This window comes from Trichomonas vaginalis, chromosome IV (genome assembly GCF_026262505.1).
Source record: "Trichomonas vaginalis G3 chromosome IV, whole genome shotgun sequence".
In the NCBI taxonomy this organism is placed as follows: domain Eukaryota; phylum Parabasalia; order Trichomonadida; family Trichomonadidae; genus Trichomonas; species Trichomonas vaginalis.
In genome coordinates, this window is record NC_067206.1 from 36,644,205 (window position 1) to 36,671,007 (window position 26,803).

Genomic DNA, 26,803 nt, shown 5'->3' on the forward strand with positions numbered 1-26,803 from the left:
TTAATTATATTCTGGGGAAGAGATTTCTTTGAATCAATCAATTCTGTTTTGATCATTTTATAAATGGAATTTAAATCTTCTTCATTTTCTGTTTTTAGCTGATACAACGCATTATATGAATCGATATAATATTTATAGAGACTTCTCAATTCACTGTATTTGCTTGGATGACTATCTTGATTAGACATTAATAAATTTTAATGTCAATTTTTTTTATCAATATTTTTTTACCACCATTATTTACAAAATTAGTCTTCTGTACTATTATTCTTTTTTTACTATAGCATGTCCCATAGTTTCGGGCATAATACATCAACTTTATTGCAAGATTTGATAAGTTAGGCATCAAATAATTGGATTTTTGTGAGAAAGGGACAAACTATCCAGTGTCACTTTTCAAAGGAATAAAAAAAATAATAAAGATGAAATAATAACATGAAATCTTATATAAATATAATTTTATCTAAATAGATAAATGAATTAAGCAGTTTACAGTTATATATATTTAATGAGAGACAATATCTAGTTCTATGGTAGAAATGACTCTTAGACTCAAATAAGTAACACAGATAGAAAGTACTCAGTATAACAATTATATATGTACACTCAAAGTTAGTCGCTGCTAAAATCTTAACCTTGCATTTCGGGAAAATCTGACAAATGGCTCTTAGACTCAAATAAGTAACACAGATAGAAAGTACTCAGTATAACAATTATATATGTACACTTAAAGTTAGTCGCTGCTAAAATCTTAACCTTGCATTTCGGGAAAATCTGACAAATGGCTCTTAGACTCAAATAAGTAACACAGATAGAAAGTACTCAGTATAACAATTATATATGTACACTCAAAGTTAGTCGCTGCTAAAATCTTAACCTTGCATTTCGGGAAATCTGACAAATGGCTCTTAGACTTGTTTTGATAATTAATTCTTCAATTATATTATAATTTATAACAAATTTCCTCAAACTATCTGTATGTCATTCAATTCCCGGCCACTACATTCAATGATGGACCATTTCCTTCAAATTTTGAAATACCTTATTCAATTTGTTGTATGGAGCCCGTGATATTCAACACTATGGAGCTCCTCCAGTTTGGTATCCAAGAAGAGATAAAAGCTAGCATGGGCTACTCTCAAAAATGCTTGAAGCAATATATTCAAGTTTGCAACAAGGATCAATAGATTCAAATCTTGTTTATTGTACTTTAAAGGTACTTTTAAAAAAGAAACAATTAATGTAAAAGATTCAAATAATTTTTTATTATTATTTTATTAATTTTTTTAAATAAGGTTAATAAAAAAGTGACACTGGATAGTTTGTCCCACACTCGATTTTTGTAAATTAATATTTTTTAATTCCTAGTATAACTAGGATCAACTACCTTTCAGGTAAAGTAGAAATAACATAATCAGACACAACTTTATCGCTTAATAATGTGTCTGAAATCTCATTAAATTTACAATAATTTCATTTTTCCTCATAATTAGTAAAATTCTCCTGAAAAAATTAGAATTATACAATAATTTTATCAAAATATATACAAAAATTAGTAATTAGTAAAAAAATATAATGAGATTATAAAAATTGATGAATGTCACAATGATTTTTCAATCAAGTTCATCGACATCAAACTTATCTGATGCCTTTTCATTTGTTTTTTCCTCAGAAATAATTGTGATTTTAGATTTTTCGGGTTCTTTGTGTTCTTCTTCTATTTTAAGTGGACTTAAAGGTAGTTTTTCATCTTTTGTTTCATCATTTGCACCATTTGTTATGAAGAATTGATCATCTGAGCTTACTGTAAAAAGATTTCCTTCTGATGAAGTTTCTGACTCTTCTTCATCAGATGACCATAGTTCTGGATGATCTTTAAGGGATTGTCCGGCTTCAATTATTGCTTGTCTTTGCATGTTCCTAAATTTAATTCTATTTTCATCTTGTTGTTGAAGTTTTTCTTGTTTGATTTGCTCGCGCATTGCCTTCTCTGCTTGTGGACCGCCCTGAACCCAGGCGTTAACAAGACGACGTTCTTCAAACTCAATTGATGAGTCATCAAGGAATCTGAGTTCTTTATTCATAGAAATGAGCCTTCGGCGGTAATTATCCATATTTCGTGTAACAGGATTTCCAGTATTTCGTAAAACGCGAAGTTTTGGTATCTTTAGGAGATATTCTGCAAATTTTTCGCTTTCCATGCCATTATCTGTCATGTTTAGTACTGTTAACTCAGGTACATCAGCAAGACCAGCCAACGATTCTGGTTGCTTAAGTCTGTTATGATCAATTTCAAGTGTAGTTAAATTTGGACAACCAGAAAGCCCAGTAATATTCGAAATGAAATTGTTTGAAACAACTAATGTTTTTAGAGAATCTAAACCTTCTAATCCGTTTAGATCTTCAATGATATTGTTTTGAAGATATAAACACGCCAAACTTTTGAGATTTGATAAACCTTCAATAGCAGAAATAGCATTATTATTGAGCCAAAGAGCTTTTAGATTGATATATGGATCTAAGTTCTTTATCTTTGTGAAAGCTCGATAATGTAAATAAAGAACGTCATTAAGTTCCGGCGAATTGACATATCCGCAATTCTTTTTGAGTGATTCGTGAATTGCTTTTTGAGTAATTGGCTTTCCCTCGTCTTCTTCCTCTTCAAAGTAACTCATAGTAAAAATTAACGAGAAATTTTTTTATAATTTTTATAAGATATTTGTTTAGTCTTTATAATATTGTAATAAACAGAAATTCATCAAAAGTGACAGCTCTCAATTTTTTGACATTTGTAAATTCTAAATTGAATGAGAAAAATGAAATAATACTAAGCATAATACAATATTCTAATTTTAATTATAATTAGGAAAAAGTTAGTTTTGAGAGTACTTTTCATAGGCATATAGAATGAAATCTTCTGAAAAATAATATCACATAAACTCATATTATTTTCTAATATATAACTATTTTATATAAAAATCAAATTCAATGATCTTAAAAGCGAAGGATAAACCTCAAAATTTACGAATATAATGAGTGGGAATAGGCGTAAAGCAAAAATTGATATTTCATATGGTTTATGATAGATAAGCATTATATTCCCACTCATTATATTCGTAAATTTTGAGGTTTATCCTTCGCTTTTAAGATCATTGAATTTGATTTTTATAGAAAATAGTTATATATTAGAAAATAATATGAGTTTATGTGATATTATTTTTCAGAAGATTTTGTGTTCTTCTTCAAAATTTTATTTTTTATTAAAAAGAATCTTTACAAAAGTTCCAAAAATTCAATATTTTAGCTTTTCTGAGGTGTCACTTTTGATGAATTTCTGTTTACAACAATATTGAGTGTTTTTTAAAATACCATTAAATCAATTTCAAAAGTGACAAAATGAGTGAAGAAAAATTATTTTGCCTTCAATTCGAAAAAACAGGAGTTTGTCTTAAAGGAGAGATGTGTAACAAGCCACATAGATCAGATCCTATGTCACGAATTCTGTTATTTAAGCATTTATATCCGGATCCAGATGTTTTTTTAGCTTTATTGCCAACAGGTTCAGTAACCATTAGCGACGAAGAAAAGCAACGTGCAGCTGATGCATTTTACTATGATATTTTCTTAATGTGCCAACGTTTCGGACCAGTTGAAGATATTTTAATTGCTTCAAATAAAACAGACATCATGAATGGTAATGTTTATGTAAGTTTCAAAGAAGTTGATGCTGCTCAAGCTGCATTTTTGACTTTAAACAATCAATATTACGCCGGAAGAAAAGTTGAATGCGTTTTAACACCAATATCAAGATTATCAAATGCTATATGCAACGAATCTGCATGCCCTTATGGATCTACATGCAATTACGTTCACCCATTAAAAATTTCAGAACATATTACGAAAATTTGTTTTCCACGCTCATCCAGAGTATATCCTACTCAATTTAGAAGAGCTGGAAAAATTAAAATCGCAACAACTCCTGCTAATATTCTTAATGGTTCTTTCCAAGCTTTTTAAGCTACTAATATATGAGTAAACTGTTTGTAATCTCTTTATTTACAAATTCTTTTAACGGACTCATTTTACACTCTATTAATATTGCATATAATAAATGAAATCTGAATTTTACTATTAGAAGATCCTTTTGTTACTAAACAATAAATGAAATTAATGCTTTTAAATGTCTAGTTATTGTTAAAAAAAACAATATTGTATGTAATTTTGATAAAATATTTTCATTATGCGCACACCTGCTTTTGAAAATCATCTAATGTATTCAAGTATTGGCATATTTAAATAAATTAATGGTATTTAAACTAAATTGATCAAATTCATTTTATTTCGATTAAAGAATTCTTAAAGAACTTAAACATTTAAGTGAATTTTTAGAAGTTTAGGATGAAGGTAAAAGAATTAGTGATTTAACATTAATCAGATAAATAATTTTGGTCAGGTTGTTCATGATCTTGAGCTGGTACTGAATCTTCTTCTATGCTTTCTGATGAAGATTTTCCTTTGGAACCTTTTCGTTCACGAACTTTATAAAATATGATAAATCCAATAATCACGCAATTAACGATAAAGGTAACTGATGCCACAATTCCTGATAATGTTAACTCAAGGGTAATTTGCTCTCTGGACTTAGCATATGGATCATCGAGCTGCTTTGAATCAAGATCGAATGGATCGCGAACGAAATTCATTTCGTGCAATGTGACTGTCCTGCAGAATAATTCAGGATCTGGGCAGTATGCTGTGCGTTTAAAAGTCCCCCATGCGCCATACTTTTGTGGATCAGAATTAACTGTATAATTGAATTGTTGCCCTACATTTGTCTTATTGCACGTGATATTAAGTGGCATATCATCTATGTAGGTTGTGTTTTCAATGTAAAATGTGAAGTTGTCATATTTATTGCATTTGAAGTAACCGCAATCTGTTTCATAGAATCTATAAAACGTGTAACCTGGTAGAACTGCTTTTCCTTTTGGACATGTTACATCCGGACCTTTGAAATGTTGATAATCCAAAATACTTAAAAGTCCTACATATGTCATGTTCAACGGGTTAAAGAATTTCACACCTTTGCAAAACTCAGTGTCTTTGTTTTGACAGTCATTGCCTTTCATTGTTTGGTACCCACTACCAATGTATTTAAAATCAAACCCAGTATAAAAATAGTTATCATCGGATCCAAGCAGATATCCTTTAGGAAAAACTAGCTGAGGAGGTCCTGTTGCAAAATCTTTAATAAACTTACCTCCGATTTGAGATTCGGGGTTTCCCCAAACAAGAGGCTTGGCAACTGACCAATTGCACTTATAATTTCCTGTATCATGAAGAATTGCCATCGAAACATCTGTAATTCGATTAAAATCCATGCCTCTTCGCTCAGGATCAGTTCCAATAATAGGCTCTGTGAAGAATGGACGAAAATCTACATGTGAACCAGAAGTTCCTGAACCGCCACTAAGCTCGATTTCGATACCTGATGTGCAATTATTATCATCACCTTCAAAAACTTCAACGCCATAATGCTTCAGGGCAAAAATATGAGCATATGGGGTAATTAGGAACTTAAACTTCTTTCCATATTTAGTCATTGAGCAGAATGTTTGGTTTTCTGAGTAATACTCAGTTGAATTGTAAGGATGGAAGGTTGATGTATATACTTGTACTAAAGTATGCATCAATTCGTGAAATAGAAGATTAACAGTAAAGGCTTCTTTTGTTCCAAATTGTGATTCAATACCCCCCATACTGTTTCTATAATAAGGATAATTTATTATCAAAAATCCTGAATTTGGTCTTTTTAATGAATTTAGTCCACTAAAACCTGCTTGCGCCATGATATTGGAAAAAAGGGAAAAATAACTTATCATTACCGAGATTTCAAGATCAGAGTCTCTATCTTTGTCTGGTATTATTTGGATGAAGCTTTCCATAAAATTTTGTAAGTTTTTTAGAGTCTTATTAAATATCGTATAGTTAAAATTTTGAACCAGCTCATCTTTTTGGCATGTGTGATCATAATCAAGAGAAATTACTTGTCCTTCTTCATAGCATGAATAATAACTACGTTCTTCTCCCGTTAAATACTCAAAAGTCCACTTAATTCTTATATTTTTCCATTCATCATCGAGAGTTTGACGTGTTGTATTTGATTCGTATTCGGGAAATGTAGGCTCTTCTACTATTCTACGACCATCTTTTGTGAATCCATTCTTCAAAAAGGGTGTTTGAGTGATAAAAGTAGCAAAATCATTTAATAAAATTTCAGAATCTCAAAATTATCGATTTTCAATAATTATTCAATTTATATTTGAATCGTACTTGCACAAATAAAATCAGAAACTAATAAACAATCGAATGATTCTGAATTTCATAAAATCATTTTTGTTGTCTCTTTGAAACGCATTTGATTGCACTTCTATTTTACTTATTGTATATATAATCATTAAATATATCTGACATAAAACTGACATTTGATATTTCTGATCTCTCTATTGAATTATAAGAGTAAAAATGCGATAGACAAGAACTTTGGGTAAAGCATTTTTTCAACTCCAACATATGAGAATCCATTCTTTAGTCATGCACAATTCTATTCAACATCTTTATCAATCAAACTGATGCTTTTTTTAGCCTGATATATTAAGCCTCTGAAAATTGAGAGGCGATTTGCAAATAATCGTTATCATCTTTTTACAAAATTCACTTTTTCTAGCGTTCTGATTAATATTATGTGAGTGCAACAATGAAATATATCTTTAAATAAGATAATAATATATACTATCTAAGGATGTCAATTTGGAAGAAAAGTGAGAAAAATCCTAAAATGCTAAAAATGAATTTTCCAAACGTATTTTTTTATCTCATTTTTTTGATTTTGAAAAAAATTTGGAGAGAAGAACTCTTCGTTTTTGAATTTTATCACGATGGTTTTAAAGTATATTAGACACATGTATTGGTATTACTATTTTTGTATATTTTGAGAGAAAATCCCTAAAAAGTGAGAAAATCTGAGACGGTTTGAGAAAATATATAAACTATTGAAAATTTGAATTAAACTTCTAATTTGGAAAAAAGAAATTTGGAAAGAAGAAAATTCAAAAATCGAGATTTAGACTCAGCATCAAATGGAGAACAAAATGTTTCTTCATATGAAGGAAAAAAATTTTCTTGTGAAGAAATAGAGTTTTTAAAATTTTATTGTATGTAATGAAATAAACAAATATTAAAATTATTTTTTGATAACAAGAAAATTCCCAATAGAAAATATTTGAGAGAAAGAAAAAAAGAAAATTGAAAAATATTACTCTCCTTTATATTTCATGAGATTTTAAATTTATTCTCATAAAATTGACAATTTTATACGTTTAGATGAAAATAAGTGATTTTGGTTGAAATAGAAATTATTATTTGCTTACAGCTATCAAAATTTTTGCTATTTTGATTAAATTTGTTAATCAAATTAATAAATTTTTTCTAAATATCTTAAATATCTGGATCACTCACATATACAATGAATTGAACGATAAAAATAATACAAACTCAACTAAGTTTCCTGTCTTTCAACTAAAAAAAATTATGCAAATTAAATTAAATTGTTTATTCAAATATAAAACAAAGATGAAGTATTTACAGTTATCATAAACTTTATGAATAACTCTGTAATTGGTTCAGATTTTCGTAAAAATATTTTTATTAATATCGATAAGAATACGTTTACCTACTATCACAACATATCGATAAACAAGAGTAGAGTGATTTTATCATCGAAACTTTTTAAAAGCTGTAAGCTGGAAGGAAAAATCTTGTTTTTCTGAGTTAGTTGTAGAACTATTGATGCACGAGTTATCATTGTGATGTAGAAGGATGTCAATGTACTGACTGAAGGATATGAAGTGAATTGAATTTCATTGAATTTCAATTTGATCAAAATTTGTTGAAATGATATGAATGTGTCAACATCTGTATCACTCTCTTTCACTCCTTCCTTATTCTTTCGAGAACGAAGCTAGCTCAGCTTTCGCTGAGCGAATTGACACTTTTGATGCCCTAAACGTACATGCTCTCAAATTTATCGAAAAAAATTATACCACCTAAACTAGTATATTCTTATTTTAAATATGATATTATCCTTAGAATCCACACTAGAATATATTTAAATCAACTTTTAAAAAAGTTCGAATCCTGCGCGTCTCACTTTTTAAATTTTCGAAAAGGAAAATTATATTCTCCTAAAATGAAAACAATTTTCCGAATTGACATCCTTATACTATCATTTCAAATCAGCTAAAAATTGCAAAAAAGTAAGGTTGACAAAAAAAGTGCGGAAATTAAAAACCGCCATTTCAGGGGTCTGTCTGTCAGAAAGTATACATTGTCAAAAACTTTCTAAACTTTACAATGAAATTACCCCCTTTCATTATAGCTTATTATGGTAACTGTCAGAAACTTTACATTTATATTTTTGATTAAACATTAATCTTTGAAATCATACATATGGCCTAATTGCGTTCTTTAGACTAAAAATTCGCAGATTTGAATTTAGATGTGTGGTTGCATCCAAACACGCTGAGAGGGTCAAAGATTCATAAATTATTTTTCATAGTATAACTCAATCACCGATATTATGACAGATTTTAACTGTTTGTTATAATGTGATGCATTTCCACATTCCTTCCAAGATTTATACCGATTAACATGCTTAAATCTTACATTGTTACTCATTAATATGCTTATACTTTTTTTTCCTTTGGGAACCGTGTTTTGAAAAAATAGATAATTTCGGATTTTGATTTTGTTTTAAGTATAAGTTTTTATATTAGGAACTTTTTGACCTAATTAGGATCATTAAAACACATCTTTTTAGTTAAATTAAGAAATCAGATAATTATAATTTAAAAAATAAAAAAAGGCTTTTAAAAAGGCAATTAAAAATTAGAAAAAAACATTAAAAGATTGAATCATCAAATTAGAAAATTTCGTTCTCGATAATAAGTTCTGAAATTTCATAATCTTCAACATGATTTGGTCTGAGTTTTTGTTGACAACCTGGTTCATCCAAATAATGATTACCACAGCAAGTGAAATTAACCATTAACTTTGTTTCTCCATCTATATCAATTTCTTTCTCCATCAGACCTGATTCTAAAGGAATCCTTTTTCCTGGATGGTAGTATTCAATGCATTTTGAATCATCTCCTTCCATATAAGACGAGTTACAATACATGCATCTAATTAACTTATTCTTATTGAAGTATTCTTGGAAAATATCTCTAAGTTTTTCGGTTTTTTCGTCAACTTTATTGTCATTCAACATCAAAATATAAACACAGATTGACATTGTTTCATTTTTATTGGATGTTGCTGCTAGTAAAATTAAACCATTGAACTGTTTGAGTATCTCTGAATAAGTTGAATAATTAATACTATTGCTTTTAATTTCCAAGAGTTCGTAAGAATACAAAATAAAATCAACTTTGAGTCTGAAAATTGCTTTTTCTAGTAACATCTTGCACTCTTTAATAGATGTTTGTTTTGTCTTGAAAATAGATGCTTCAACATTATCTTCATCAACATACTTGAATTGGACAGGGATAATTGAAGGAGGAGGAAGAAGAGGCATCATAACAGAGCTAAGTTTTGGAACTTTATGAGTTGTATTTGGTGATTTTCGTTTAATGGAAAAACATTCGATCAAATAATCAGCAAGAATAGAACTTATTGTATTAAAAATAGTTATTTCGCCTTGTGGTTCGTGGTCAGGGAATTTAATTGCGTATTCTTCAGAACGCAATAGCTCTTCATCAGTAATAGAAGGATCAAATGACTCGAACAAGTAATAGCAGGATTTTCTAATTATCTTAATGTCAATTCCATTTTTATCTTTCGCATTCTTCTTTTGATTTTGTTTATTTTCTTTATCTTTATCTTTGTAGTCTGATTCATATTTGCCATTTTGCATATCTTTATATTTATCTTTCGATATTGATTTGTCTTTGTCTTTATTTTTCCATGGTTTATCTTTGTTAAAATTCTTTGGCTTTGAATCATGTTGTTTTTCATCATTTTGTTTGTCTGTATTTTGATAACTTGGTTTTTGTGCATTTTGTTGTTGTTCATTTTGTAAATCTTTATTTGGAGTCCATTCAGCAAATGGATTGTAATCTTTCCTGTTTTGACTAGATTGTTTACGCTCAATTGAATGATCCTTTAAATTTGGTTGATCTCTGGAATCTTCTTTTGGCTTTGATTGATGTTTGTTTTCATCTTTTGGCTTTGATTGATGTTTGTTTTCATCTTTTGGCTTTGATTGATGTTTGTTTTCGTCTTTTGGCTTTGATTGATATTTGTTTTCATCTTTTGGCTTTGATTGATATTTGTTTTCGTCTTTTGGCTTTGATTGATGTTTGTTTTCATCTTTTGGCTTTGATTGATGTTTGTTTTCGTCTTTTGGCTTTGATTGATATTTGTTTTCATCTTTTGGCTTTGATTGATATTTGTTTTCGTCTTTTGGCTTTGATTGATGTTTGTTTTCATCTTTTGGCTTTGATTGATATTTGTTTTCGTCTTTTGGCTTTGATTGATGTTTGTTTTCATCTTTTGGCTTTGATTGATGTTTGTTTTCATCTTTTGGCTTTGATTGATATTTGTTTTCGTCTTTTGGCTTTGATTGATGTTTGTTTTCATCTTTTGGCTTTGATTGATATTTGTTTTCATCTTTTTCCTTTGATTGATCTTTAGAATCTTCTTTTGGCTTTGATTGATCTTTGTTTTCATCTTTTGGCTTTGATTGATATTTGGAATCTTCTTTTGGCTTTGATTGATCTTCATATACATTCTTTGGCTTTGAGTAATACTGTTTTTCATCATTTTGTTTGGGCTTCTGTGTATTTTTTTGCTGTTGTTCATTTTGTAAATCTTTATTTGGAGTCCATGGAGCAAATTTATCGTAATCTTTCCTGTTTTGACTAGATTGTTTACGCTCATTTGAATAATGTGGAAGTGAGTCTTCATTTTTACGTGATTTATCTATGTTTTCGTCTTTTGATTTTGGTTGATCGTTTGACTTTGACTTATCTGATTGGCTATTCGGTGGAGAATATATGGCATATTTACTGTCATTGTCTTTACTTTTCGAGTAGGGGTAATTTTAGCTAAAAGTGACATACCTGTAAAAAGTGACACACCCGTGAAGGGTGTGATTACCGATCGGTAATTTCGACAGTTTAGAATTTAAAATTTTTTATGGAACTGTTGCGAGTTTCATAAAGAATTTAAGGAATATAAGCAAAGATTTGAATCAAAATCTTAGACCTAAGCCGCTCGATTCGCTCGCGGCTTCCGCGAATTACAGATCAGCAAAGATTTGAATCAAAATCTTCGAACTAAGCCGATCGCTTCGCTCGCGGCTTTCTTTATTATTTTAAATTTGCATATTTCCATCAAAAGTTCATAAGGTAAAAAATTTCGTTTATTTTTACTAAGAAAAAAAAAGGTTTTTGATAATAAATTTATTTTATTTCGAAAAAGTAGCAATAATCGTAAAAGGGTATTGATAGGCTTGCTAAAGTAACTAATTTTAGCTGTCAAATACTTTTGTATTTTGAAGTAAATTAGTATAAATTTGTTTTTACTTTTATTTCGAAAAAGTAGCAATAATCGTAAAGGGGTATTGATAGGCTTGCTAAAGTAACTAATTTTAGCTGTCAAATACTTTTGTATTTTGAAGTAAATTAGTATAAATTTGTTTTTACTTTTATTTCGAAAAAGTAGCAATAATCGTAAAAGGGTATTGATAGGCTTGCTAAAGTAACTAATTTTAGCTGTCAAATACTTTTGTATTTTGAAGTAAATTAGTATAAATTTGATATTATTTTAACTCCCTTTGAAAACCTCAATTTTCCATACAGAGGGAACGGGAATAGCATCCAATATTCCCTGAGAATGGTTGCGCATTCTCAGTTCCCTCTATATTTCGAACGAAGCTCTCATCGGTCTTTTTTTTAATACTAAACGTTTTTTTCCCCTGTCACTTTTAGCTAAAATTTGGGTTTGCCGACTCAAATGATTTAGAAAAATGAACTGAAAATTTCCGATTGATTTGATTATATATCAAATTGCAAATGGAATTTGAACTGCTTGCAAGATAATATGTTATTTGTTTCTAAATATTTCCTTCCATATGCAATATTTTATTGATTTTCCTGTACTTATAAACTTTTCATCATCAATATGTTTTAATGCACTCATTTAATTCCAAAATAATTGTAAGACATGTTATTGATCGGTGCTTCACACCGCTATTTACGATAAGATTGCTTTACAATAAAAAGTGACATGTTTGTAACATGGGGGAAAACTCCCCTCATCATGATAGAGAAACACTTAAATCATTCTATGAATATGTACTCTCTGGAATCAGTCAAACCACAAAATACGATTTTTATCAAAAATCTTTCATTTTTTGCAACGAATTAATCACAAGAAACCGCGTTAGTGAGAAATTAGACTTCTTCTTTAACTTCATTATCTTCTTTTTCATGGATATTTTCACGGTAACCACTTGCTATCCCGCTCATTTCTTTAAACATCTAATTCCACCTGCGTTCTTACCTGAAAACGATATAGCGCACTATTCACAGAAAATCATCATCAGATACACAACTGTTATAATAAGTTTAATATCGATGCTTCTTTTATGCATTCCGACGTATATTTATCTAAATTTTGCTTCAGAGTCTAAAATGAAGACCAGTCTTGCCACTGTCGCATACGCTGTTTTAGAATACGTTCCATTGCTCTTAACGCCAATACAAGGCTATCTTTTTGGAGCTATCGCATTAACAACCATCGCAGACGAGTCTTTTTCTAAGGCAGAGCCTCTTGCTTGGATCTTCAATGGCATAGTATTCGTTTTCTACATCTTTGGTACCGTAATTTGGCGTTCAACCACTTGTTATCAACTTCCCATCAAAAAAGGATACTTTGGAACGTTCACTCAACCGTATGATTTCATCGATGTCATCATTACTTTCTTGATAGCTGCTTGCCATCCATTTTTATCCACTCAATTTGGAAAATACGCGATTGTAGTTTTGGTTATGATGTTCTTTTACGGCTGCTACAAGCTCTACTACTCAGGAGCCCAGACATATACATCGAATTTCGGAGAAATTCTTCATATTAAGCTGAAAATCGACTATATTCTTTACGGAATTTTCTCGATTGTCTCTTTATTCTTCGGAAGGGGATCATTCGTTCTTATACCAGTTGGATTCCTTCTTTACTTCCTTTCATTATGTTTCTCCGTCGCATTTATTAACTTTTACCACACGAACGGCAGAGATGGCTCCGCATCGGTATTTGATATCAAGAATACTCCTACAGATGCATCTGCAGTTGCCAAAGTAAGGTACGCTTGCATTCACGCTTGTCCAGAAATCGCAGATATCTCTTACCTCAACGATATAGCTCAAACCCGATCATCGATGCAATTACTAGTCGATATTACGCGTATATGTCTTGTCAAAGGCATAAATTTGGACGAAATCCAAATCAAGGCTCCAATAATTACTCCAAACGCCAGATCTTCCTTATATTTCCTTGCCTACCAAGTGAGTATCTTCCAGCATACCTTCGAAGATGACTCAGAACCATCAGTTCAAGCTTTGGCAGATCATCTTAGAAAATCCACTGAAAAAGTATCAGATGCGATGAAGAAATTCTGGATAGACCTTGATGATGACCACAGAACTATCAAAGACATGTGGGATCTCATCGGAGAAACGAATTCCGAAATTTCAATTGCATTATTACGTTATCCGAAGTCTAAACAGATCAAAATGATAGGAGAAGACTATTACAACAACACCCTTAAAGATCCTGTCAAATCCCAACGCACTCCCATGACTACATTGACATTATTAAGAGAACCAGCAGGAACAATTTTTAGTTTTCTTAATCCTGACAGTAAATTGGTGGAAAATGTTGATGAAGATTCACCTGTTGACAAGTATTTGAATGGGAAATTATATAGGGCATTGAAACCATTATTAATTGCCACTCTTTCTATCTTTATTTTGTCATTTATAATTGTTTTGATGTTTGCTGGTGTTTCCAACAATTATTTCGAAAGAGTTTGTACTGATACAGGTACTGCTTTTGATTTAATTAATACTACTAATACATTAACTGCTAATTTCTTGAATGCTGCTGATTCTTTATTTACTCAGCCGTCTGTTGCTCGTATCATTGAAGTTTTAGCTTTTTCTGAAAGTGATGCTGGAGATTTAAGGTCGAAATTCCCAAGACCAAATTCCATTCCATCACTTACTAAATGGTTGAAGAATTTAGAACATAATTCATTGCATTTCAACATAGAAATTCCTAATTGCCGCAAAGTTTCTTTCATTTTGTCAATGCATGAAGCAGATATAAGGGAATCAGATCAAGACACGAAATTATGTCATACAGTGACAATGAATGAAAACATTCATCGTGTATTTCCTTATTTAGATACAATTGGTTTGAAAAGATATGAAGATTTCAAATCAAATGAAAAAATGACATTTATTGTTATGATTTCTATTATTTTATTCTTTATGATTGTTTGGGCAATTGTCATGTTTAATTTTTGGAGATATAAGAATGTTGTTTTAGAAGCTGTTAGAAGAGCAACAATATTTAATGAGCATAGATGCGAATACGCAGATTCTATGCCTGTAAGAGTTGCTTTTCCTTTAACTTATGTTTTAAGTGTTTCTTTCATTTTGTTGTATGTTACGAGATGTTATTTCGTTTATTTAGAAATGTCTGAAAAGACATTATCTGCAAAAGTTCAACAGGTTGTTTTGATGGGAAGAATTGGATATTTGTATCAAGAAGCTTTGGCTTTGTTGATGTTTTATTCTTCGAAAGAAACAACAGATGATTACGCAAAATCTATTTATATGGATATTATTCATCAATCATCGAAAAACATGTCATTTTTCACTGAAAAAGTTGTTGAACTCGCTCATGAATATGGACAAGTTCCTGTCTTCGATGACAATGATGAAAAAGACTGGTTGTTTGCGAAGATAAGAGAATTCGCACAAGTAATTATTTCTAATATAACAGAGCCTGATTCTTATCCATTTTTATACGCAAGACATTTAGCAATGCATGAATTAAGTGTAATACAAAAACAAGTTATTCCGAAAATGATTTCTAATTTATGGACAGAAATTGAATGCGCACCATCGAAGTTTTGGTGGTCTACTGTTGTTTGTATTGTTTTACTTTCATTGGCAATGGTGTTGATGTTGAGATTTATTAGCTGGAACAAAGGTTGGATGAGAGCTGCGAATATTTTGATAAGATGTACTGCTTTCGATGATAATGATCGATTAAAGAATGTTATTGATATTTTGGAAAATAGAGAACCGAATTATGTCGATGATTTTCCATTCCCGACTGTTGTTAGAAGAAATAATGGTGCTATTGTCGCTTGTAACTCAAAGATTTTGTCATTTACGCCGCATTCGAGAGCTCAAATCATTGGAAATAATCTTGAAAACTTCTTCGGAGAAATTGGAAATAAAATTACTGTTACTAACAAAGAAGGTAAGAAAGTTACAATGGATGTGCAGAAATTCAAGTGTGGGAAGAACCATGAAATTGTTATTTTCAAGGATATTACAGATTTAGTTGAAGCAGAAGCGAAATACTCGAAATTACTCGAAAGACTCACATTGAATGGAATTGATATTCCTCATCGTGGAGTTTTCTATGTTTTGAGACATAGATTCCAGAAACAGATACAGGAAAATGATTTCAAGACAATATCCCAGCTGGAACAAGAATATGGAATAATAAGAATATCTATAACTATAACAAGTTACATTGCAATCGCAAGACAAGAAAGTGATATCAAGAAATTAATTGAATTTTCTGAAAAAGTGTCAGATATCGTTCAAGATCCGAAGTCTGTTATTTCTGTTATTGTTAAAGGTGTTGTTTCGATTGTTCCTTTAGTAGGAAAGGCTATTCCTGTCCTCTGTGGCCCAACAGCTGAAAAAGCTCTTGATACAATTGTTAATGGTGAATTTGGAATTTTACACGTCCAAGAAGATACACTAGCAGATAATGAAGATGCAAAGAATTCTGTCAGTGTTATGCAGTTGAAATTAATTTGATATTTTTATTTTTTATTTTGTTAACTTCTTTAAAAAAAATATATTTTAATATAAAATGATATTGTTTAATCGAACCATATAATTCCATATTTTGTATGTCTTCTTTACTTGAATAGAAATCTTCATAAAATATTGGTCACTTTTTGAGCGGAGGAAGGATGATTATTTGATACTCTTTCGGGCTTATTTATATGTTTGATGGAGTTTCTATATTTTAATACTTATAGACATAAAAACAAAGCTCGTAGGATCTCAATGTGAGGGTATTTAACTGACCTCTTTAATCAAGAAAGTAGAGTTCCCATCCTACTTTCTGACCCTCTCTCAATTTTTTGACGCTTTCTCTCAATGGCTGTTAAATGATTCACTATTAAAATAAGGATATATTGACATTATGAGAGTGTATCAAAAAGTAGATGTTTTCCTACAAGTGCAAAAAATGCGCAAAAGCGATTATTCTACATTCAATCTGTGCATTATTTGTGCATTTTAAAATCAATCCGTGTAAAGTAGTCAAAAATGAATGTATTTTTTTCTTTTATATTTTTTGCATATGCAACTGTTATTATTCTTTATTAATGGATTTGATTTTTAATAATGGTCAACTCAAAAATTTTTCAAATACGCAAAAAATATGCAAATTCAATATTAAATAATCGTTTTTGCGCATTTTTTGCACCCTATGTAAAATCCAAAAAGTAGTATTCTTTTAAAAAAATACATTTATAAACTTGAAAACATAGCAAAATTAAATAGCATTTGTTCTTTTCTCTTCAGCCTTAAGGGTGAAAAGGCACCCCTTCCAGGAATTATTGTACCATATAAGAGAAGTTTTGATATGGATAAGTCTGCCCATCCAAACTTATCACCGACACCATCTCCCTTATTCCTTCCTGTATTAATTATTTTGAAACGAGAGTACGGTTTCTGATTCATCGTTGGGAATGTATATGCATAATAAGTACAATCTTTTTGAACCCCTTTTTCAGTATTATTGCACAGTGTCTTATCGATTGTCCATGTATCTCCATAGGGAGGCCTAAACGGATTGGGGTTTTGATAGATATTTCGTCTATCAATTAAATCCCATTGTGCATGATCTCCTTCTCCCCATATTTCATATATTGCCATCCATCTTACTCTATTAATATAGATGAGAGTATAATTTTCCAAAGAAACTTTAGTAGTTAGAAAGTCAATAATAGCAGTTGAACTCGTATCATTTACTGTATCAGAAACAAATCTTTCGTTGTAAAATTGATATGGATCTCTTGCAATGCAATCAACTGTGAGTTTATTTGCTTCATTATAGGTACTAAGACTGGAAGCCCAAGCAGAAATGAAGCCATCTTGCGTTAAATTTGTGGAGTTATCATAATATTCTCTCATGGCGCTAAAAATATCTGAAAAGTTTCTGATATTATCAAAATGTCTTGTAGTTTGATTTATTGGCTTTATGGATGCTTTGGATTCAAGTTGCAGGATAGTGGTGATGATCATTGAGTCCTGTTTCTGAATTATGTAAGATTTTTCAGACCAAATAGAATATTAAAAAACAAAAATGGATTAATTGGATGGTGAATGTTCTTTTTAAATTAGATTTTTTTAATCATTCAAAATTTCAGAGGATTATCGAAAATGTTTTATACTTTTGAAAGAAATCCTAAAAATTTTGATTAAGCAAGAATTGAATAAAGTTGATACAAAATCTAATTATCAGATAATTATTTTCTTTGAGCTCAATTATTTCAATTTTAAATCTTTGACTGCTATCATTCAGGAAATAAAGGTTGTCATTTGGTGATCAAAATTAAATAGATAAATATTCATCAACGTTAATTGGGCAAAAAATTTGAAAATATCGGCGTTATTCGGAAAAAACAGAGAAAGCATGAGCGTTTGAGAATTTTGCTCAGAGAATTCGAATATATTTATTTTGAGTCAATACGTTAGTTAATTTTTTTCCATAAAAAATATCAAAATATTAACATTCGATGAATATATTAGATAAAAATTTCTTGTTGATTTTGAATAGTCATTCAAATACCCAGATTTGCTTTACTTTTACCACCTCTCTAAAGCTGGGGACACCGCCTATCGTTGGGAGTAGCTATTAAATAGAACCACCAAGGGTATTTTTCGAACTGCTGGTGTAGTGGAAACATCCGATATAATGATTCATTATGCCAAGGTTTGATTCCCATTTAGCCAATTTTTTTCTTTTTTGGATCATGAATTTTTTTTTGGGTCACTATAAGATTTGTTTCATGTTCTAAATTTGCTGCATATGTAATCTATTTTTATTTACCTATTTTTTAAAAATCTATTGGATTGCCAAATTTGAATATATTTAAAATCATAAAAATCCAAAAAAACTATAAATATATGTTTTATGCATAGTGCCGATACTCAAATATCAGATTACTTAGATCCATGAATAATATCCGAATTTTTTTTCTTAAATAGGGTTATTAGATTCCCGACGATAGGTGTCTTGGAAGATTTGCCTGGTGTCATCATAGTGTCTTTAAATCAAAAATTTTATTTTGGAGTTAGTTTTATTGATTTTTCAATAAAAAACATTTCTAAAACAAGAAAATAAAACGATAAAATATTTATATTTTATATAAGGATCTTATATATTTAAAATAAATATCATTTTATTTTTTTCATTGGTGTCTGTCAAACCGTAATACACTATTCAAAAATTCAATGTGTCTTGCGGTTTCAAAAGACACCTTCAAATTGAACGATAGCACAGACATATTGAATTTTACCCATTTTATTAAGTTTTTACCCTTTTTATTTTTAAGAATTAATGACTGAAACAGCCGTTTTGCTATGACCTCAATCACTTTTATTTATTATTTTAAATATTATTTAATTTTATTTGAATAGGCCAACTTATATTTGAGAAGCTCAATTTGAGACCACTTAATACATTGAAATATCATAATATTGAAATTTAAAAAGTGTATTTCAAAATATTGAAATTATAAAATTTATAATACTGAAATTGAGACAAATTAATAAATTCAATGTGTTTTTTTTTGAAATAACTCTCAAATATTATTTTTTTGTTTATTTAATGATGAATAAATATGATTGCTTTAGTCAATCATAAAAACTAATTTAAGTTTAAAATAATGAAAGGATAATTTGATTGTTTTTTAAAATACAATTATTTTTGATGATTTGCAAGAATCTTTGAAAAGAATATAATATAGGTTCTATTTTTGTAAAACTTATCCAAATCATGTATTACATAAATTACGATTAAAACGATGAAAGAACCAAAAAGTGTGTTTTGTGTTTTGTTGTTGCCTGTTGGATGCGGGATCCTGTTATTTCCGAAATCGACAAAAAATTTGGAAATTTAATTTCCGAAATCGAAATTATATTAATGTTTTTAATATTCTTATATCAAAAGGATTAAAGTTCATTAAGAGAAAAACAATTCTTCTTCTTCAATCTATTGGCGCATTTATTTCTACACGCCAATAAGGAAGGGAAAATTATAAGACACCATGGTGTCTTCAAAACGCTAATTTTTGATGTTTTTAACAACCCTATTCTTAAAATTAAACTTCAAAACTTCTTACAATCTTATTCTTAATCAATTGTAAATTTTTAAAACCATTTTTTAAAATAATTTTGCGTAAATTTTATTCTCATGTTGTTTTAATCGAAAATTGATACATTTTCAAAAAAATAATATTGACTTATGAAATTCATTTTTAAGGTGAAATAGTATTGTTTTTATTAAAGTATATGAATAATATATAAAAAATTAATGAATAATATAAGCAGATTTTTAGTTTACAAAACAAATATGAGCAATGCAATTTCAAACTTTTGCTGGCAATTTCGATATTGCTCAAGTTTGTAGTATTTGTGATACCTATAACATCGGCTTAATCAAAATTCGATTTTTCTTATGAGTTATTGAGAAAATTTGATTGCAATGAGAAGGATTTCGACGTTTTTGATAAACTAAGAGCTGAGCTTTAGGGGTTCAGTTCATTTATGGCTGTAGTTTGATGCGTAGATCTCTTTTTTATTGTAAATTCTTTCAGCATGGAGATCGAGAATGAATCTTTTGAGAACTTTATGAGTTTTTACACCCGTAAAGAGGTCCTTCGAGGAAAGATAGTCCAGACTACATGAAGATGTGGGTTAACCAAAAAAATCCGATGGTTTCCCCATATTCATGTAGATCTTCGAAAAAATGAGCACCAAAAAAGCCAAAAAAATAGGCTTTTTATTGGATTTGTACACTAGATCAATAATCTATTTAGGATCTGACACTCTTTTTAGCCAGAGATATGAGGTCCTTTCTAGGAAAACGATCTATTCATCCATAAAAAAAATGAATTATCGTTTTCCCCAGAAATTACATGGGGAGTGGTAAAAGTAAAGCAAATCTGGGTAATTATAAAAAAAAACGAATAACAGGTTTGTGTATGAATTAAATAATGTTAATATGAGAAGTAATATCGCTAGTCTTATACTAGATTATCTTTTTTTAGATAAAGCATAGATCCGTTGGCAAATTTGAAATTTAATCAATCAATATTATTTTAACTTTAAAGTATATAATATGCATTATAAACATGTTTGAAATATGATGAAATCTATGGAAAATGGGTTTTAATTATCCATTCGAGAAGAGAAATTAACATTTGAATGTAATTTGATAGCAAAATGCGGCAATAGAGATTGTTAAAAATGAAAGTATTAATGCCCTACCCAAAATGCAAATGAAATCGAAATGAATGATTATTAACTCCATTATCTGAAATGTTTAATGCATTGAGCAAAGAATTGATTTGCATTCTAAGTAAGTAATTTACTGAGAACTATAATGTTTTATTTTGATATTTGAAATTATGCACTTAAATGAATTGAACTTAATTGACCAAGCATTTGTTGATCATGAAAATGCTTCTAAACAAAAGAATTAATTTTTAATCAAATTTGTTGTCATGATATTATTGACATAAGAAATAGAAGAATCAAATCAAAATAATTCCAAAATAATATAAATAAAAACGTTTTATCATTTCGACATGATGATATAAACTTATAAACAAAAAAAAGATAAAGAAAAGTTAATCGTATTAATTACATTACAAAATAGAGCTTCTAACAGCGTTTGTATAAGAGCATGGCTGTAGTCTTGTTCTTGGAAGAGACGGAGCCTGGGCTGCCGAGTCCACAGACACTCGTCTGAAGGATATTTGTCCGCATCTAGCGACTTCTTCGATGCAGATTTGTGTAGGAGGGCGTGGTCTGCCCAATGTTTGAGATTGGGCAAATTTTCTCAAAATTTTCTGACGCTGTGGTGCCGCTTCAACTGAGCGGAGCATCATTGAGATGTAGCGCGCGTTTGCTCGTTGCGATGGATCTTGAACCAATGTTTTGGCAATAAGGGCGTGAATAGTAGGATGTGTTGTAGGGGGTAGCATGTATTGGCATTTGATGATGATGTTTACCAGCTTGATTTGGTTGGCGCTGATGAAAGGATACTGAGCACATATCATAAAATACGTAATAATGCCCAGACACCAGGCATCTTTCGTAAATTGATTATTAGAATTAAATTGCAGAAATTCTGGAGGGAAGTAATTCATAATATTAACTTCGACTTTTTCAATTTTCCTGATATTTATATCGCAAGCAAAATCAAAATAGGAGAGCTTTGGAATCATGGAAAAGTCAAAGCAAATGGCTCTGGAATCAAGGCCCCCGTGGGCTACGTGCTGCATGTGCATGATGGTAAGAGCATCGGCAATTGACTTCGAAATCCTTAGAACTTCGGTATCGCTAAGACGACCGTTTGTTGCAACGTACTCCTTGAGGTTTAAAGCCGTGTAATCTTCTGTAATAAGATATAAAAGTTCATTGTTACTGAACTCGATCGTAGCTGCAATATTTAAGTGCTTTAATTTCGAAACAGCATCCATTTTGGCTATGGTATCGTCCAACAAACCATATTCAAATAGCCTATCACGATTAAATAAATAACACAGGAAACCGTTTCCGTCAATATCGCGCACCTTGGCAATAATATGTGTGGGATATGATCGAACTGTGGACACATATTGGTAGGCACTAATGTTTGGTGGGATAAGAATATTGGATAAAGAATCAAGCATTAATTATATCTATCAGTTTACAACTATTCAATAATTAATTTCAGGTTTTATCTGGGTTTAATTATCTGAATTGTTATCCATATTTGATTTTGAGCATTGTTTACTTCTATTCAATTTTTTCAAATCTAAATGAGCCCTGCAATTTATCATGAATATTATCTATATATTAAATTTTTATCGGATGATTGACCAAATGCCATCCTAAAATTATTCATTCTAGGAAAATGTTTATTGTGCATATACGGACATATTTCCTGAAGGGTTTGCTTCAATCAAACGATGATATTGAATTCAAATTTTTATATTCTTTTCAAATATTGTGTTCAATCAGTTCGTTAATTATATCAACGTAAAATAATTGGAATAATTAGATTTTATCATTATTATGATTTGGGATTATTGGTTTTCTTGATGAGAACTTTTTGGCATGATCAAAAAGTGACTGTAACTATGACTAGGTCTGATCTTATTAAAATTCTAATGGGCACATGATTGGATTCAAAATTGCTAGTTTTCAAATGATGATAGGAGTCTTGTTAGCCAAATTTCAATGGATTTTTGCGACAACAGCATTTTTTGATAAAAAGTGGGGATCTGCAAAATCATTTTCTCCATTTCCTGCGGTATACTTTGCTGCAGATTGGAATTTTCTATAATACGGTACAATGTTGAACATCTCTAGCTCCTCTATTTCAGTCTTTCATAACATTTTAAATCCGAAATTTTTGATCTAAATTTGGGAAATAGAAGCAACATTAATATGCATTACGTGCTTGGTCATCAGAAAAAGTGGAATTTTATGTGTAGTAGGGACAGATTCCTAAAAATTATTCATTAATAAAAATAATTTTACATTAATAACGATTCTAAATAAGCATATAAATATTCCGTGTAAAACCAAATATTTAACCCAATTAAAAATGCAAAATTACAATAAAAATTTTGGAAATTGAAAAATTAGCAGAAATTCCAATTTAAATACATACATTCTTGAGTACTTTATATGCATATTCTGAGAATACTAGTGAACATGAAATAAAGCTTGATATGAATCGAAATTTCGGATGAACTGACTAAAAATATTTTGGAAATGAAAATCACTGTACTAAAATGCTAGTGATCATAGATACGATGCTTCAAATTGTAAATAAAGATAAATCTGAACTGAATTAAACGTTTTTCGTTAGTTTTGAGCATCCCATTGGTTGTAAAACTTTTCATTCTCTAGCTCCACATCACTTAAAAGGAATGAATCCTCTTCTTCAGTATCTTGATCAGTAAAATTCGAAACATTCGATTTCTTTTCAGTGGGCTGATACTTGATATTATAATCTTCCTCTTCTTCGTCAAGAATTGGCGATGAATCGTCTGAAATATTTTCAAACTTACATTGATTTAAGTAATTAATGACCAAATTTGCATTTTCTGGATGATTTAGTAAAATATCTAAGCATTTTTGCGCTAATTGAAGAGATACACGAACTTTTGGACCATTATTTCTACTTTCTAAATTTAAAAGTTCATTATTGACTCTTTCAGCGGTTGCATTATAATCTTTCTTTAATGATTTAAGTTTTTCTGTCTTTTCTTTAACTTCTCTAATTAGCTGATGCGACATCAAATAATTATGGCACTTTTTGCTTTAATCTCGGGGAAATTATTGGTACTATTGTTGCATGCTAAGATCAGTCATAATGTAAACCTCTCAATTTTATTGTCGTGGGAAGTATCTCAATTCCTTCAAAAAAATTGAAAAACTATTTAATTTTAAAAATATAATACTTTTAATTAGTTAATTAATTGGAGATATTTTTAAAAAATCACTTTTGATAATACTTTTGAGAACTTTAATTAAAAAAATATATTCAAAAATATCCAGGATATCAAGAGGGAATTGTTCCTTATGAGGTATATAGTTATGATGTATACCTCATAAGGAACAATTCCCTCCTTAAAACGAGAAAACTTGTTCGAAATTGTTTATCATTTCGAACAAGTTTTCTCGTTTTTAATAAGAAACTAAAGGCTATGAGGCACTGATTATATATTAGTGCCTCACAGCCTTTAGTTTCTAATAGATAGCTGGGAAACTTTCTCCAAATGATAAGTTATTCAGAGAAAGTTTCCCAGCTATCAAGAGGGAATTGTTCCTTATGAGGTATATAGTTATGATGTATACCTCATACGGAACAATTCCCTCCTTAAAATCGTAGACATTTTTATACTTATTAATCAACCATTCAAAATCATATTCCTCTGAAAAGTTATTTTATTAAAAATTTAGAATTTTAATAAATATAGAGTTTGAATTTCATACAATACCTATATATTTTCAATAATGGAATTTGAAAACCATTCTCAAAAGTTCTCAGAAAACCTTTTTTTCATTAATTTTAAGAAATCTGAGTATTAAATTAAGTGATAAATTCGTTTGACACTACTTTAATTTTTAAATTCAAAAAATTATATGTGCTTCTTAAAATGACTCAAAAAAATTTTATTATAAAATAATATATAATATTAAAAATCCCACAACATTTTTTGACTTTACATAATCGTACTTCCTCGACGATTAATTTCCACTCAATTTCTATCGTTGACCGAACTTAGCATGCAACACTATTGTCCATATCAAGTATATTTATTTCATGAAAACAGGGATTTATTCTCTTTGAAACAGAGATAAATTATCTTTTGAAAAATCAAAAGAACAATGACTTTCTTCCACTCATAGTTCTGGCTCATAGGATAAGATTAGTTAAAAATGTTTTAAAATGATAAAACAAATGAATTGTTTAGAATTATTTTATAATAAAAAAAACTTTTTTTTGGATTATTTTTGGTAATTACCATAAAATCGTTTCATATATAACAAATAAATATAATAATATCTTACCTCTTCTTAAAACATTAATACTTTGGTCTCAGTTTGACACCGAATGTAGATTCGACAGTTAACTCTTGTTCAGTCTTTGAAGTCTTAATCTTCTTATCTTCGTTGTCATTGGTATTTCTTCTCAGTTTTACTCCAAACGGAGAAATGACGTAATCATCCTGATACAAATTTCCACTCTGCATCTCGTTCTTGTTATATAACAAAGACTTTCCTGCATTTGTTTCAGTATGACGCAATGTTACACCAAATGTTGATGACACGTTCTTTTCTTCATCATTGTCATCGATTTCGACATCAGGCATTTCTTTCTGTTTCTGCCTGTTTTCTGCCAATTTTCTTAATATTTCCTGTTGTTTTCTTCGAAGTTCTTCGGCGAGTTTCTGTCTTTCTGCTTCTCTTTGACGCATTCTCTCGAGTTCTTCGTTCTTCCTCTTGAACTCTGATTCTCTGATTGATCTTGATGATCCGAATGTCCTTGACCAGTCTTGTTTCTCTTGTTCATGAGATGGAAGTGCTTTTTGCTGATTCTGTGGAGATTTATTCTTCTCTTCTTCGCGAAGAATCTTCTCGTATTCGACATCTTTGTGGTAATCATCAGCAATCTTTTGTTCTCTGTCTGTTTCATCTTGCAAATTCTTAAGTTGTTCTTCGATTTCAATAAGTTTTGATTGTTCTTCTTGTTCTTGAATAATCAATTCTTCTTTGCTCTTTTGTCTCAAATACTTCAACTGCAATCTTTGTTGTCTTTCTTCATCATCTGATTCCTCTGCTAGTTCATTAACAATGTCTTCTCTAAACTCAGGTAATGCGCCAAAAACAAAGTTGTTCTCTGGAGCTTGTTCTTCTTGAGGTGTCACTTTTTCAACATCACCTTGATTAGATGTTTCTTGTGTCACTTTTTCAACATCAGTTTGATTGGTGTTTTCTGGTGTCACTTTTTGATTAGTATTTTCTGGGGCTTTGTTTTCAACTTTTTGAGGGTTTTCTTCTGTCTTTTGAGGAAGATTTTCGTGCCAATGAGAAAGCTGCTCTTGTTGCTTCTTCATTTGTTCAAGTTCAGCTCTCATCTTTGCCTGTTGTTCTTCAGGAGTTAATTGTTTTTGTTGTTGCTGTTGTTGCTGTTGTTGTTTAACCTTTTGTTCTTCTTGTTTCTGGCGAAGTGCTGCCAATCTTTCTTCTTGTTGTTTGAGATAAAGTTCTTCCTTTCTCTTCATTTCAGCGTCTTCTTGTTCTATCCTCTTCCTTCTTTCCTCTTCTCTCTTCTTTATCTGTTCGAGCTGTCCCTGTCTTTGTTCTTCCCTCTCCTGGTTTCTGCGCATAATTTCTTCTTGGACTTGTGCAATTGATTTCGGTTGTTGCTGTTGTTGTTGTGTTGAAGGAGCAGGAACAGTCTTTGGAGGCTCTTCTACCTCCATTGGCTGTGATGGTGTCTGTGGTTGTTGTTGCTTTGCTTGTGCTTGTTCCAACTGCATCTGCATCTGTTGTATTTGTTGCTGGAATGGATTGGAAATTCCAGGAGCAGATTGTTGGATGAGAATTGGTTGAGATGGTTGTTGCTGTGG

At 30.2% G+C, this 26,803-nt stretch overlaps 9 protein-coding genes and 1 pseudogene across 10 annotated transcripts, besides 9 other annotated features; 2 read left to right on the forward strand and 8 right to left on the reverse strand.

Annotated features, from left to right (window-relative positions):
* Nucleotides 1-365: 365 nt before the first annotated feature.
* Nucleotides 366-1,335: a mobile genetic element.
* A 278-nt stretch (nt 1,336-1,613) lies between these two features.
* On the reverse strand, nt 1,614-2,675 carry TVAGG3_0233530 (uncharacterized protein; the record flags this gene model as incomplete). The annotated part of the gene is made up of 1 exon (XM_001309704.1): nt 1,614-2,675. The coding sequence occupies one exon, from the start codon at nt 2,673-2,675 to the stop codon at nt 1,614-1,616; it is 1,062 nt and encodes a 353-aa protein (XP_001309705.1).
* A 66-nt stretch (nt 2,676-2,741) lies between these two features.
* Nucleotides 2,742-2,778: a mobile genetic element.
* Nucleotides 2,742-2,778: a terminal%2Cinverted (terminal inverted repeat of Banshee-A3 transposon ID:TVAGG3_0233540).
* Nucleotides 2,779-3,308: 530 nt separating this feature from the next.
* Nucleotides 3,309-3,346: a mobile genetic element.
* Nucleotides 3,309-3,346: a terminal%2Cinverted (terminal inverted repeat of Banshee-A3 transposon ID:TVAGG3_0233550).
* Nucleotides 3,347-3,375: 29 nt separating this feature from the next.
* Nucleotides 3,376-4,245, forward strand: TVAGG3_0233560 (pre-mRNA 3'-splice site binding; the record flags this gene model as incomplete). The annotated part of the gene is made up of 1 exon (XM_001309705.1): nt 3,397-4,017. The coding sequence occupies one exon, from the start codon at nt 3,397-3,399 to the stop codon at nt 4,015-4,017; it is 621 nt and encodes a 206-aa protein (XP_001309706.1).
* Nucleotides 4,246-4,359: 114 nt separating this feature from the next.
* TVAGG3_0233570 (regulation of choline O-acetyltransferase protein) lies at nt 4,360-5,965 on the reverse strand (the record flags this gene model as incomplete). Its single annotated transcript, XM_001309706.2, has 1 exon — nt 4,428-5,945. One exon carries the CDS (start codon nt 5,943-5,945, stop codon nt 4,428-4,430), a length of 1,518 nt encoding a protein of 505 aa, XP_001309707.1.
* Nucleotides 5,966-8,980: 3,015 nt separating this feature from the next.
* On the reverse strand, nt 8,981-11,133 carry TVAGG3_0233580 (annotated as a pseudogene). Its single transcript has one exon. A coding segment is annotated over exon 1 (2,153 nt).
* A 14-nt stretch (nt 11,134-11,147) lies between these two features.
* Nucleotides 11,148-11,177: a terminal%2Cinverted (terminal inverted repeat of MuDR-3_TvMULE3 transposon ID:TVAGG3_0233590).
* Nucleotides 11,148-12,068: a mobile genetic element.
* Nucleotides 12,039-12,068: a terminal%2Cinverted (terminal inverted repeat of MuDR-3_TvMULE3 transposon ID:TVAGG3_0233590).
* A 284-nt stretch (nt 12,069-12,352) lies between these two features.
* TVAGG3_0233600 (uncharacterized protein) lies at nt 12,353-16,390 on the forward strand (the record flags this gene model as incomplete). The annotated part of the gene is made up of 1 exon (XM_001309708.1): nt 12,552-16,187. The coding sequence occupies one exon, from the start codon at nt 12,552-12,554 to the stop codon at nt 16,185-16,187; it is 3,636 nt and encodes a 1,211-aa protein (XP_001309709.1).
* Nucleotides 16,391-16,774: 384 nt separating this feature from the next.
* Nucleotides 16,775-17,686, reverse strand: TVAGG3_0233610 (uncharacterized protein; the record flags this gene model as incomplete). The annotated part of the gene is made up of 1 exon (XM_001309709.1): nt 16,911-17,576. The coding sequence occupies one exon, from the start codon at nt 17,574-17,576 to the stop codon at nt 16,911-16,913; it is 666 nt and encodes a 221-aa protein (XP_001309710.1).
* Nucleotides 17,687-21,188: 3,502 nt separating this feature from the next.
* Nucleotides 21,189-22,465, reverse strand: TVAGG3_0233620 (protein kinase protein; the record flags this gene model as incomplete). The annotated part of the gene is made up of 1 exon (XM_001309710.2): nt 21,317-22,153. One exon carries the CDS (start codon nt 22,151-22,153, stop codon nt 21,317-21,319), a length of 837 nt encoding a protein of 278 aa, XP_001309711.1.
* A 124-nt stretch (nt 22,466-22,589) lies between these two features.
* On the reverse strand, nt 22,590-23,963 carry TVAGG3_0233630 (uncharacterized protein; the record flags this gene model as incomplete). The annotated part of the gene is made up of 1 exon (XM_001309711.1): nt 23,529-23,963. The coding sequence occupies one exon, from the start codon at nt 23,961-23,963 to the stop codon at nt 23,529-23,531; it is 435 nt and encodes a 144-aa protein (XP_001309712.1).
* Nucleotides 23,964-24,231: 268 nt separating this feature from the next.
* Nucleotides 24,232-24,545: a mobile genetic element.
* A 710-nt stretch (nt 24,546-25,255) lies between these two features.
* On the reverse strand, nt 25,256-25,543 carry TVAGG3_0233650 (uncharacterized protein; the record flags this gene model as incomplete). The annotated part of the gene is made up of 1 exon (XM_001309712.1): nt 25,256-25,543. The coding sequence occupies one exon, from the start codon at nt 25,541-25,543 to the stop codon at nt 25,256-25,258; it is 288 nt and encodes a 95-aa protein (XP_001309713.1).
* Nucleotides 25,544-25,578: 35 nt separating this feature from the next.
* TVAGG3_0233660 (uncharacterized protein) lies at nt 25,579-25,866 on the reverse strand (the record flags this gene model as incomplete). Its single annotated transcript, XM_001309713.1, has 1 exon — nt 25,579-25,866. One exon carries the CDS (start codon nt 25,864-25,866, stop codon nt 25,579-25,581), a length of 288 nt encoding a protein of 95 aa, XP_001309714.1.
* Between the last annotated feature and the right edge of the window lie 937 nt (nt 25,867-26,803).